Source organism: Galleria mellonella, unplaced genomic scaffold (genome assembly GCF_026898425.1).
Source record: "Galleria mellonella isolate WM207_F2 unplaced genomic scaffold, CSIRO_AGI_GalMel_v1 utg270, whole genome shotgun sequence".
Taxonomy (NCBI): domain Eukaryota; kingdom Metazoa; phylum Arthropoda; class Insecta; order Lepidoptera; family Pyralidae; genus Galleria; species Galleria mellonella.
Genome location: NW_026442062.1, coordinates 465083 through 478172, shown reverse-complemented (window position 1 = coordinate 478172; position 13090 = coordinate 465083). Strand labels below are relative to the sequence as shown.

The following is a 13090-nucleotide window of genomic DNA, read 5'->3' as shown; positions in this document are numbered from 1 at the left end:
AGCGGACCCTGGACTCCGGAGCTATGAGGTTTCGGATGCGACCGGGATAAACCGCTAGGATGATGATGATGACGATTATAATAAGTCGATGCAATCCACACTTAGTATAGTAGAAAGTAATACAGAAATAGTTAATGGGCCCCACGTTTTTATTTTAGTCTAATATGCCTAAAAGCTATTCTGCCTAGTACTAAAATATTTCTGAACTAGAAGGTCAAAATACCTACTTGTTATAGTGCGGGCTGCTTAGTTTACCTACCAAGCAAACCCTGGTGTTAGTGTTCTCTCATGAACTGCCTTTCGGCCGCTGACATGGTTCATGTTATGACAACCACTACCATCAGAGATATTAATGACCGAGATCACCTACGTAGGTTGATAGGTAAGTAACTATTTATTTATTTTGTAGTTTTCAGTGCACATAAAATAAAACCGTTTAACTTAAAAGTTTTTTTACCGATTTTTATTTTATATGCAATTTGGAATGTCAAACAAGCTGACGGCCCACCTGATGGAAAGTGGTAACCGTCGCCTATAGACATGAGCAGTACCATAGACATAACAGAGAACGCCCATGGTACCCCTCATGCTTTTATAATATTTTAGTAATAGTTATATGCAGGCTTTTTTTTTTAATTATTGGAGTTTCCCGATGACGAAAATGGATGCTCTAATGAGATATGCTCGCAGTTATCGAGTTACATAGGATATGAGTAGGATGTATAGGTTGGGGAACAAATGGTGGATTAGTTCATCGTTGGGGGTAGGATAGGAGATTATTTTTATGCAACTTAAAATGGCAAATAAGCTGACGACCCACCTGATGGAAAGTGGTAACCTTCGCTTATAGACATGAACAGTACTATGTACCAGAGTATACTGTTTCGCCCATAATATCCCCTATATGCTAATATATATAAATTACCGATATAAGATGTAATGGAAAAGTGTAACAATGTGAAACCGCGCGATAAACCACTTATAAACAAGAGGGATATGATTTTTTTTCTGTACCGGTTACACGAACAAAGTCGCGCGTAAAAACTAGTTTTTTCAGTAACTACCTACCAAATAAAACTGGTAAGACCACTGGCTCCAAGGGGGGAAGGGATTGGTAGTAATGCGAATTATCAGTCGCATTGCTAAAAATATACCATAACAGGTCGACCTCCCCGTGGTCCCCACTGGAAACCATCGTGCTAAATTCCAAGTGTACTCATCACGATGGGCTAACTGACTTGCCTTTTGCGTAAGCGCAGGCGGGATTACCATTCCACTATCATTAAAAAAAAACCAGTGGCTCCAAAGAGTACAAGATGCAGTTTCAACTCGTTTCCACTTCCCATAGCAATCACTCAAACATTCTATAGTTTTCTTTCAGCTTGTTGAAGTTTGACTCTAAGAGATCCCCTCTATGGGATAAGTGCGCCACTGTCTGTTAAATCTTCTAAATGTCCAATGTAAAGTATGTACAATAAAAAAATTACAATAAACAATTATTATAAGTAATTTTAAATATTTTTACAAGAGTTATTCTGCACTTTTTAATAAAACAGAGTCTGCACTTTATTTGCCCATCAACTACCAACCCAACTTGTCCATTGGCGAACTCAACTGATCTTTAGAGTTGCAAAATAGGATTTGGGATTCCATTTATCGTGTATTGACCAGTTGATAAATGACTTGACGATGACGACTGCTGATCTATAATGATGTATAATAATATATCAACTACTAGGCAGCTTCGTCGAAGTACCCGTCCAGCTGCGTGGCGATCTGGAATGTAAGACAAATGCATAAATCATTCCGTATGGTTCCAGCATAGAATGGGCCACCGTTTCCTTTCCCGTGGCTGTCGTAAGAGAATTAATGAATATTGATTTGCAAGAAAATGTTAATGGTATGGCAAACAAGCTGACGGCCCACCTGATGGAAAGTAGAAACCGTCGCCTATAGACATGAGCAGTACCATGGACATAACAGAGTATACTGTTTCGCCCATGATACCCCCCATGCGTTGCCATTCCTGAGGACTCAGGCGTTATTCCTCTGTACCCAGTAAATTCACGCCATATCCCACCCTTCAAACCGAAACACAGCCATTCAAACACAACTGCTTCACGGTTGAAACACGAATGGGACAGAGGTGCCCAAGCAATCGACTTTTGTACAAAGTCTCCCTCTGGTGATGGTATCGGACATTTTTTGTATTGTGGTCAATAAAGAATAGATAAATAAACATGTACCTGCACGGGGCTGTACTTGAGGTACTTGTCGGGGTTCTTGGAGAAGGGCAGCGGTGCGCAGGCGTCCCAGAAGGCGGTGTAGGGCGGCAGCAGCGCCTGCTTGTTGTCGCGCTTCAACGCCTCGCGTAGTTCCGCGTCCGGCACGCTGTAGCCGCGCTGCGAGCGGCACGCCTCCTCCCACTCGCGGTTGAATGCCTACCACGCGTATTCAACGAACAAATAAATATCTTTGCTCGCAAATTATAAAGGTATTATAGTTAGTAATTATAATGGGGTACGTACCGCGAACTTGTCCTTCAGCATCTGACGATCCTTGTCCCTCAGTTTCGCCGGCAGCGGCTCGTCCAATACTGTGTGCTGAAGCAGTTTATTCCAACTGGAAAATATATAATTAATTACACTATTATCCTTGATAATATTACAAATGGGGGAAAGAGATTGTCAGTAATGAGGGTCTAAGGGGGGCAATCAAGTAAATTTACAACGGCGGAAGGTAAAATCGGCGAACACATAGCGTGACATATATTTTTTTTTTTGATTAAATAAAATACTAGTGAATTAAAATCTCCGAATTTGGCAACCCTTTTATTTTTGTTTTATGGGGAATCCTAACAGGACTTTAGTTTATGGCGGGTTGTACGATGGTAAAATTTAGCAGCTGGTATCAAATCAAACAATTCTTCAGAGCACTTCCCACGATACTTTCAATAAAAGATGTAATGTTTCTACGCAGTTAAATAATGTAGAAAAATGTTCAGTTTGAAGCTATAGAATATGACCTATATACATGTAACTATATCAAAAACACCACCTCTGCAAGTAAGCGTTCTTGTACTCCTGTATCATGTCGCGGTAGTTGGCCTCGCACTCGGGCTCCGCCAGCATGAGCACGTCCAACAGGCCGTCACGTTGGAGACCCTGAAATCATTCTTTTTTTTTACCACTAAGGTGGCAAACAAGCATACGGCCCACCTGATGGTAAGCGGTTACCGTAGCCTATGAACGCCTGCAATACCAGAGGTATTACGCGCGCGTTGCCGACCCTGAAGAAACCTCTTTACCCCCTTTTGAAGAACCCCAAGCTGTAGTCTTTTGGGAAAACCTTGGCAGGAAGCTCATTCCATAACCTGAGTGTTCGTGGTTATTTATTATTTACTTATTTATATAAAAATAATAAATACTATTTGTTGGTAAGGGTCTGTTCACAAAATGTCATGGGTACTTAGCAATATAATTTTACGATATTTACAGCTGCAGTGTGCAGATGTCATCTCTAACCTCCCTCTACACACCTCATATAACCACAGAAAAGATCAGAAAGTTAAAATAACTAAATTAATTTAAAAAATATTTTGTGACAATAATAATAATAAAAAAATAAAAATAAATACCTGCAATAAATACAGTGTGTTGTTCAACAGGAATATGGCTTTCAAAGCATCTGGATACTGCTCGCTCTTGTTGCGCAGCGCTAGATTTAGCTGAGCCAGGACTTTACCTAAAAAAAAACATAAGTTTCACAAACTATTCATTCATATTACAATATGTGATTTCATTTAAGATAAAAAAGCAAGAAGAAGAAAGAAAGAAATAACCGAAAAAGCATGCGGCCCACACAGTAGCGCACAAGACAAGAACAAAAGAAATCAAAAACAAAACAAACAAAAGAAAATAATAATTGTATACAAATAGAAAGCAATTAAAGTATAATAATAATCAACAAACAAACAAACAAACAGTAGGATAACTCTTGAATCCAACATCGATATCAAAAAACATTATTTTTATTGCTAACATCATACATAAGTATTGTCATGTGAAAATACACAGGCATAATATAACACTATACTAGTAATAACTGTCCATAACCGAAAAAAATAAAAATGGCGGAATCCATTTTGACTACCGCCATTATTTTACAAGTCTAAAAATATTCAAAATTCGTTACAGGTTAACTCGCCAAAATTAAACCGAAACAATCTAAACTTTCTCCTCTGTCTATAATAATGAGCGCTATTGAGAAAAAGAATCGTTTTGAAATCCGCCATTTTTTGAGAAAATAAAAATGATCCCAAATTTTTCAACTAGCCAATGCAAATTATTTGAGATAAAATTTATTCATATTCGGGAAGTAAAAAATAAATAAATAAAAAGAATTATTAAGAAAATTAGAAATTCAATCGCCATTTTCATCAAGCAATTAAATAAAGCATTAAAAAGGATTGTGCTGTTATACAGGCATCAAATTATAATTATTACAAAAAACATATCTCGCTCGAGTTACTCATTACATTTTTCTAGTGATGAAAATTAGAATGGTAGTTAGATAGTTAGGTAGTTAGGATGGCAGTACTCACGCATGTAGAGCGCGAGCATTGCGGCGTGTGGATCCCGCGCCTGCAGCGCCCCCCCGCGGTTGTATGCCGGGTCCGTCGCCAGCGCCGGGCCTGCGAACCAATGGCAAAGTTGCTCACAATGTGGTGATAGTAACATACAATATTGTCTTTTTTTATAAAATACAAATTGATTCAATATTTAAACTAATGGAAAATAATTTAATATACGACTTACACTATTCAGTTTTTTTATGAAACAGGCAAAGAAATTGAAAGTCCACCTAATGGAAAGTAGTAACGGTCGCTTATAGAAATTAATAATACCATGGATATCACAGAATACACAGTAACGTTCATGGCACATTGGTGTGTTTTTTATGGGTGATAATGGAATAGTGACCCCACCCGTGCTATCGGTATAAACCAGCGGGGCATCAGTGAAGGATGATAGATGAGAAAGAACAGGTCAGTTAGCCCATCGTAACGAATCTTACAAGAATTCTTTACGATGGTTTCCAGGGGGAACTACGTGGTGGTTGAGCTTATAGGGCATATTGCTAGGGCTGTCAAACTGTATTGCTTGGACACAGTAGTAGTAGAGAGCAGTGGTGTGTGTTGTACCTATGGTGTGCTTGTGCGCCGCGAGCGCGTGCAGGTGCGCGAGCGCGGCGGCGGCGAGCTGGTGCACGGTGCCGTCCACCGCGCCCGCCGCGCCGCACGCCCGCACGCCCTCCACCCACTCCTCCAGCGACCGCAGGCACTGCGGGCGCACGTATGCCTCACTACACTACTACCCTCTTATATTACATACATAGTGGTTGTAAAATATGCTGGTTCTTATTGTTTTATATTATTATTTATTAATTATATTAATTGCAAGTAGAAATGTCGTCTGTTGACATTATTGATTTGATGTAATATATATTTTATTACAAATTCATTTTTTTTATTTTATTTTTTATAAAAAACAAATAGTACATTACTGCAGCGGCCGGCAAGAGAGGCATTGATGGACGAACGTCTGAATGTGGACCGAGGGGAACCCGAGGCACACATACGTGAGTCCATCAATGCCTAGTTGCGGCCAAGGCTTGTATAGTACTTTTCTCAAATAATGCGCGGAAATTATTCAAATTCACGTTATGTATCATTAAAATTGTGCATTTTAGCATTGAATAGATGACCCAAAGCGTTGTAGGCTTCACTTTCTTGGCGAGTTCGCCGAAATAAGCCAAAAAAACATTTTCGGATAAGGATTTCGATTTTCTTTCATTCTTCCATTGAACAAAATTTTCATAGATTTTCAAATATTTTTCTTTAGATTTTGGCAGCAACAAGTTTTCTACTACGGCTCTTGCTGCCTCTTGAATTTCAGGTGGCGTTAAAATAATTTCATTACACTCATTGTCTTCACTTGAACTCATTTTGTTAAATACAAAAGTATTTAAAACCAATGACGAAGTTGACGAACAACTAATAACAATAAATTTTTACGCGCCAAAATTTTTTTTTTTCACTAAACAGCTTTCTATGTGCAAGGCAGTTCGAAATTTAAATTAAACCTTTGATAAGTTACCTCTTTGATCGCCATGTTGCGGAGTAGAAGATCGTTCCATTTTTAAATTACATGACAAATATGATTTTACATAGTAATTTATCTGGCCGCTAAACACGACAGATATGGATTTTCATACAACTATTGCCGGCCGCTGCTCGACCAGTACCGCAAGTTCGATTTATCTCGAAGAAGGTTGTCAAAATAATGCTCACATTTCCAAGCATGTTTGAGAAAAAAATATTAATGTATATATAAAAAGACTCATTTTGAACAGATAGAGGAACAAGACTCAAAAACGGACCAACTTTTTAACAGCTAATTGTCAAATTAACTGACTCGTTCTTTTTATCAGTGTTCTATATACTTACGCATTCAATGTATCTTGACGTATCATTTGATAAATAAAATGAGCATTTACGCACTGAAAAGATTTAAAATTTATAAGATAAAATAAATATAGACGTTACAAAAGATTCACTCGTGACTATTTATCATGCAAAATTGTATGAAAAAGTTGGGCCGTTTTTGTGGAAGCGTTTGTACGGAGGCAGTGTACTGCACCTGCGCCTGGCAGGAGGCGAGCAGCGCGGCGTAGGGCGCGGGCGAGGCGGGCGCGAGCGCGCGCTCGAGGTCGGGCTGCAGGCGCCGCAGCCGCGCCAGCAGCGCCCAGCCCGCGCCGCCGCCGCCGCCGCCGCCGCCGCGAGCCGCGCCGCGCCGCACGCGGCCCAGCGCACGCTGCACACCCACACCACAACGCCACGCTCTACTCGCTTGCCGAACATATGCTCACAAGGGGAAAGAAGGAGGGCAGTCCCCATTGCTATCAATATACTTTATCAGGTTGAACTCCACGCGGTTCCCCCCGATAACCATCATGACAAATTTATCGTGGAATTCGTCACGATGGGCTAACTGACCTGCTTTTTCATCCTCACCAATTATCCCTCACTGGTGCCCCGCCAGCGTATACCGATAGCACAGGCAGGGCTACAATTTCATCTTCACTCATTAAAAAAAAAAACTCTCTTTACCTATAATATTTACCACACGAATACGCTATAAACTTGGTCCAATGAAATTTCATTTCATTTCATTTCCAAAATATGCCTAGGAGATGCTAAGCAATTATCGACGCCAATAGTGACTAAATGTGTTACTAATATTATTGCATCTTCGCTTGGATCAGAACAATGACTCTATATATTTTTTATTTTATTTTATATAAACTTTTTTACAAATTAAGCCGACTACGCTCTTACATGACAGGCTGTATATTTTACTTAAAAAAATCATTCTGTAAATCGATAACTGATAAACAAATCACATTTTATTAGTAGCATCATTTAACTGCATTTTTAGGAAATTAACCTATGTGTTGAAGCCGTGAGATAACCCTTACAAATACATACGTCGACATCGTTGGCGAGAATCTGGAAGCAGTCCTTGAGGACCTGCGAGAGCAGCGCGGGCAGGCGCTGCAGCGGCACGAGCCCCAGCAGCTGGCGCTGTTCGTGGCGAGCCAGCCGCACCAGCGCCGCCGCCACCGTGCCCGCCACCTCCGCCTCGTACTCGTCCAGCGTCTCGTTACTCTCCTCCGTGTCTGCACAATAATAATATCATATACATGTACACACGTTCATAACAGCAAGCGACAATTTCAATTTTCGATCGGGTCATATTTGGGAACAACTCATTTACCAACTGATTTTGCAAATGTTGCAATGTGACCCACTTAGTCTATTTTTTCTTATCGGAATAAAATCTAGTACATCTCTTAAACTCAAACTAACAATACATACTTACAAAATGTTATTAAAATTCTTTGAACTATTTTGAATTGAATTTAAATTAAAAATAAGTGATTTTTTATATAATAAAATTTGAAATAATAACTGGAAATATGAAATACTCCAATGGAAGGTTGTGGACACAAAATACTTACAAGAATCGTTCATAGAGCGCCTCGAGCCAATCGCCAGTCCAGTGGACTGCTCCAGCGTCTGGGATGCCTTCATCATTATCTTGTTGGCGCGCTTCTCCAGACTGGATATAACGATTTGTCTTTTTTAGATATGTTTATTGTATTTTCTATAATGTTGTAAGAGACGATTTACTTACACTTTCTGAATTTTGCTCGTTTTCTTTGTGGCGCTGTCTGAGCGATGAAGCATGTTCTTAGCTCTCTGTTAATAATACCGGATAATATTTATATATTTGTAAATTCGAAGGTTACATAAACAATAAATAAACAAGTTAGGAAAGAAAAATAATAATTCAATAAACGTCATATCGCGATACCAAAATATTTTGATATCCGCCATTTTGGTACAAGTGCCCGGCACTATCACTGTATAGTGTGAATAAGATTGCGCCTTTGCAAGCGTTCGTATAGAGGATAAATATTGAAAGATTACCATGAGCGGCGAGGCGGCCATGGAGCGCGAGCGCAGGTAGTCCTTGAAGGCCTGCAGCGAGGCGCGGGCGGCGGGCGCGCGCAGGCGCAGCAGCGCGGCGGCGGGCGGCCGGCCGGCGGCGCCGAGCCAGCTCGCGGCCGCCGCCAGCCACTCGCGCGCCGCCTCCGCGCCCACGCCGCTGCCGCTCGCGCCCACGCTCACGCTGTCCGCGCTCGAGTCTGCACCACCACCATGCGTTAAACGTAAAGTACGATCAAAATAGACATGTACACAGTCTCCACCTATCGACCGTCACTTAAAATTATTTTCTTTAGTTTACAAAAAATCGTTTCTTCACTAAAAATTACTAATATTTTTAACAGAAATGACATCGGTTTGCATAGTAGAAAGTCAATTCCATTTTTACATTCATTGCATAGTATCATATGATAATATGGACTTTATTAATATACAAACTTTCTAAAAGTAAAGCTCCTGTTACCTTATCTTTTTGTTTAAATATCAAATCTCATAATGGGGATAGCTGTCTAAACAAATACTTAAAAAAAGAAGCAAATTTGATCCGCAATTTTAAAATAACCCTAAGATACGTTTTGAACTCGACATTCTCAAACAGTAGTCATGTTTACACAAAAGTAACAATTTTTAACTCGCTATTACAAATAATTCGGCACCGTAAAAACCATTTTGCCTTCCGCCATTTTACACAAAATGAAAAAATGCATTGTTCTTAAATTGAACATCCTAATTTATTACAAATAACATAGTATCAAAATAATATAAAATTTAGATACTGCTGTTTTTTACAAAATCCAAAAATATCCATATAAAATTTTGAAATCCATAATTTTTTCCTAAACAAAAAAAATCTAATTAAAAATTATATTTTTTTTTAATCGGACAAATCTAATTAATCAGAAAAGACACGACATGTAGAATAGTATAAGATTTTTATTTCCGCCATTTTTTACATACAATATTGTCGACAACCAAATTAAAATGATACAAAAAAGCATAATCTTATTCTTTTAATCGAAAATACCACATATCGTCACAGTCGTAGAATACTGACGGATCTATATATGTAATATTTGTCAGATCCGTCAGTATTCTACGACTGTGACGATATTTCTGTATATATTTTATAAACGCAGATAAACACGTACCTTCCTCCAGAGCTATCATGTCCATCAGCGTTGTCGGCGCCAGAGGTCTCGTGTGACGACTGAGGAGCTCCTCGAAAGCATTCTCTAACTTGGTAACTCCAATGTTATATAATTGATTCTGAAATTGAAACTTCATATTGTTGAAATGACTATAAAATAGCAACAAAGTTGATATCAGTAACAAAGAAATATCGTCACAGTCGTAGAATACTGACGGATCTAACAAATATTACATATAAAGATCCGTCAGTATTCTACGACTATGACGATATTTCGACAATAATGGATTCAATTATGACAAATTTACCATCAGACAGGCTCCTCATGTATGCTTGATTGCCACCACTGTGGTATAAATAAATAAAGAATCAACATGGAAATAAACATTTTTTTTTTTTGCTGCAGACAACAGCCAATTACAAAAAGCAGTAATCCTCAGATGCAACAATTTTTTTTTTATTGGTAGAAAATGGAATGGTAACCCCGCCTGCGCTAACGGGATACGCTGGCGGAGCACCAGTGAAGGGTGATAGATGAGAATGAAAACAGGCCAGTTAGCCCATGAATTCCTGATGAATTCATCATGATAGTTTCCAGGGAGGACTGCGAGGAGGTCTACCTGGTTGGGTATATTGCTAGCGATGGGATTCTCAATCTCCATTACTAACAATCCCTTTCCCCCCCAGATGCAACAGTTACTTACAATATTTTCAAGCTCCACACTCTGAGGATTGTTTTTGTTGAAGTAATTTTGTGCCTCTGCCAATTTATCCAAAGCCTAAAACAATTAATAAATACTTGAATTCATTTAAATTGTATAATAAATTAAACATTAATTGTATAATTATACAACATAAACTAAATTATTTTTTGCACAGCAGTCTATTTTAAAATTTAATTTAAAATTAGGGAGAGTTTGTACAAAAGTCGATTGCTTGGGTACCTATGTCCCATTCGTGTTTCAACCGTGAAGCAGTTGTGTTTGCATGGCTGTGTTTCGGTTTGAAAGGTGGGATATGGTGTGAATTTACTGGGTACAGAGGAATAACACCTGAGTCCTCAGGAATGGCAACGCATGGGGGTATCATGGGCGAAACAGTATACTCTGTTATGTCTATGGTCTATAGGCGACGGTTAACACTTTCCATCAGGTCGTCAGCTTGTTTGCCATTCTAAGTTGTATAAAAAAAATAAAAAATAGTTCATAAATGTAATTAATTTCATTTCAATTTTGACATTACATTAATTTACTGTTATTCTATTAATTAAGTCTCTACAATAAATAAAAATCACTTTTGAATACCTAATCCAAAACAATAAAATAAATTGTAATAAATATAATGGCTACAAAATGAGTACATACTTCCAAATAAATGTTCAATGCTTCAATACTAGTTGTGTGGGGTCCACCTTGTATGAGGTCAGCTAACTCCCTTGACACCATATAGTAGCTGATTACATGGTCCAAGGCCTTTGCTGTTCGTTCCATATCTATGCATACAAAATGATATTTAACCCTTAAATACCTTAAGTTTCAAATTTGATACCGGAGTTTGCATTGTTTCATTGTTAAATAAATTTAAATATTTTGATTACCGTAGTGCCTAAAGTATCAAAAATAATACCAAAATTTTTTTTCAAAATAAATATATAAAAATATTGTTAAGATTTTTTTTACTATTTTTCCCCATTAGTAAACACAGTACACAGTGTACCCTACATTTATATTTTGTTTAATTTGATTTAAAAAATCAGGCTTTTAAGGGTTAAAGGAAAAAACATGACATATCATTATAATTTCAAATGGATCTGTGTCAAATATTTTAGTTAACTAAAGACAGCAACTCATACTTTAAGTAGACATAAAAAATATATACTTTGTTGGATATCTTTAAATAAATAAACATGAAAATAGGAGGTATGTATATGTATGTTGCATCTTTAGCAACTAATTTCAACGATACTTTTCTTAACTGAATTACTTATTGTACAAAATTAAAACCTACTTTGATGTATATGCTGCAACCTTGCTGTATCCCCGTACAGAGGTAGCACAGCGGTCTCCAGCTGTTGCAGCCTTTGCTCGCAGGCACCCAACACGTTACACACATCATTTGCCAGTGACGAACTACGGCTGGCAGCTGCTTTTAGCTCCTGGATATTACTCATCTCCTGCAGAATATGACTAATAAGTAAGTGCTAAAAATTTATGCTAAAATTTATCTACAATAAGTATATACACATACATGACAATTAATATATGTCATATAATTAAGTCTTGGCATAGAATAGGCCACCCCTTTCTTTCCCATGGGTGTTGTAAGAGGTGACTAAGGGAAGGTGAGGATTGGGCAGCAGTATTCACTCTTAAAATATTTCCTAAGCCTAACTGCTATTGCCAATCCACTTGCCAAGCTTGGCAACTAGTAGCAAAACCCTCCCAAGGAGGCTTATGTTTAGCAGTGGACAGTTAAAGGTCGATATGATGATGATGATAGTGAGTGAGATCAAGAATATAGTCTACACAAAGCTATTTGGAGTAAAATACCAAAATTAATTGCTCCGCAAGAGTCATTTATAAAAACAAAAATCTAATAAAAATATATAATTCTAGTGTTTAGTCTCTATCAAATTGAAAATTTACTTCAATACTTAAATATGTCTATTATACAATTTTTTTTAATGGATGATAATGGAATGGTAGCCCTACCTGCGCTGTTGGTATACGCTAGCGGGGCACCAGTGAGGGATGATAGATGAGGGTGAAGCAGGTTAGTTAGCCCATCGTGACAGATTCAACAATAAACCACGATGGTTTCCAGGGGGAACCGCGAGGAGGTTGACCTGATAGGGTTTATTGCTAGCAATGGGGTTGCTAATCCCCATTACCAACAATCCCTTCCCCCTCTATTATACGATTGAAGTATTCATTAATATGATTATGAAAATTTAATTAATTAACACCATTTAAAACTTAGTGGTAGAAGGGTTAAAATTACATAAAACAATTGCTTCAAACAATAGACATAATATAAGCACAACTTTCTCTGTCTATAAGAAAAAAATGTTACCTTTTTTAATTTCATCTCTATTTCGAATTTCTTTTCAATAGCAATCATGTTTCTGGATCTATTACAAATTATATCACTCCTGTGATGACAGGGTTTTAAGTTAAACGAGATATTGTCCCGAAAATATAAAAAAGTATACAACTAATCCACGGCTTGAAAAATATAAAATATTTTTTTTTATAAAAAATAACTAATTTCCATTTATTTTATTTTTGTTTATCCAGTTTGGATCCACCTACTTACTACAGTACTTGACATTGACATAATCATTTTGATATATGACAAGTTGACGTTGACAG

The 13090-nt window shown here is 37.9% G+C and overlaps 1 protein-coding gene across 1 annotated transcript; it reads right to left on the bottom strand.

Moving 5' to 3' along the window:
* Nucleotides 1–469: 469 nt before the first annotated feature.
* LOC113514884 (exocyst complex component 7) lies at nucleotides 470–13048 on the bottom strand. The gene is made up of 17 exons (XM_026898976.3): nucleotides 12792–13048; nucleotides 11727–11892; nucleotides 11084–11211; nucleotides 10424–10498; nucleotides 9721–9838; nucleotides 8555–8772; nucleotides 8259–8323; nucleotides 8083–8183; nucleotides 7550–7740; nucleotides 6702–6875; nucleotides 5204–5342; nucleotides 4604–4693; nucleotides 3638–3744; nucleotides 3058–3164; nucleotides 2529–2622; nucleotides 2247–2441; nucleotides 470–1776 (listed from the first exon to the last, which is right to left on the bottom strand). Exons 1-17 carry the CDS (start codon nucleotides 12837–12839, stop codon nucleotides 1735–1737), a joined length of 2058 nt encoding a protein of 685 aa, XP_026754777.1. The 5' UTR covers nucleotides 12840–13048; the 3' UTR covers nucleotides 470–1734.
* Between the last annotated feature and the right edge of the window lie 42 nt (nucleotides 13049–13090).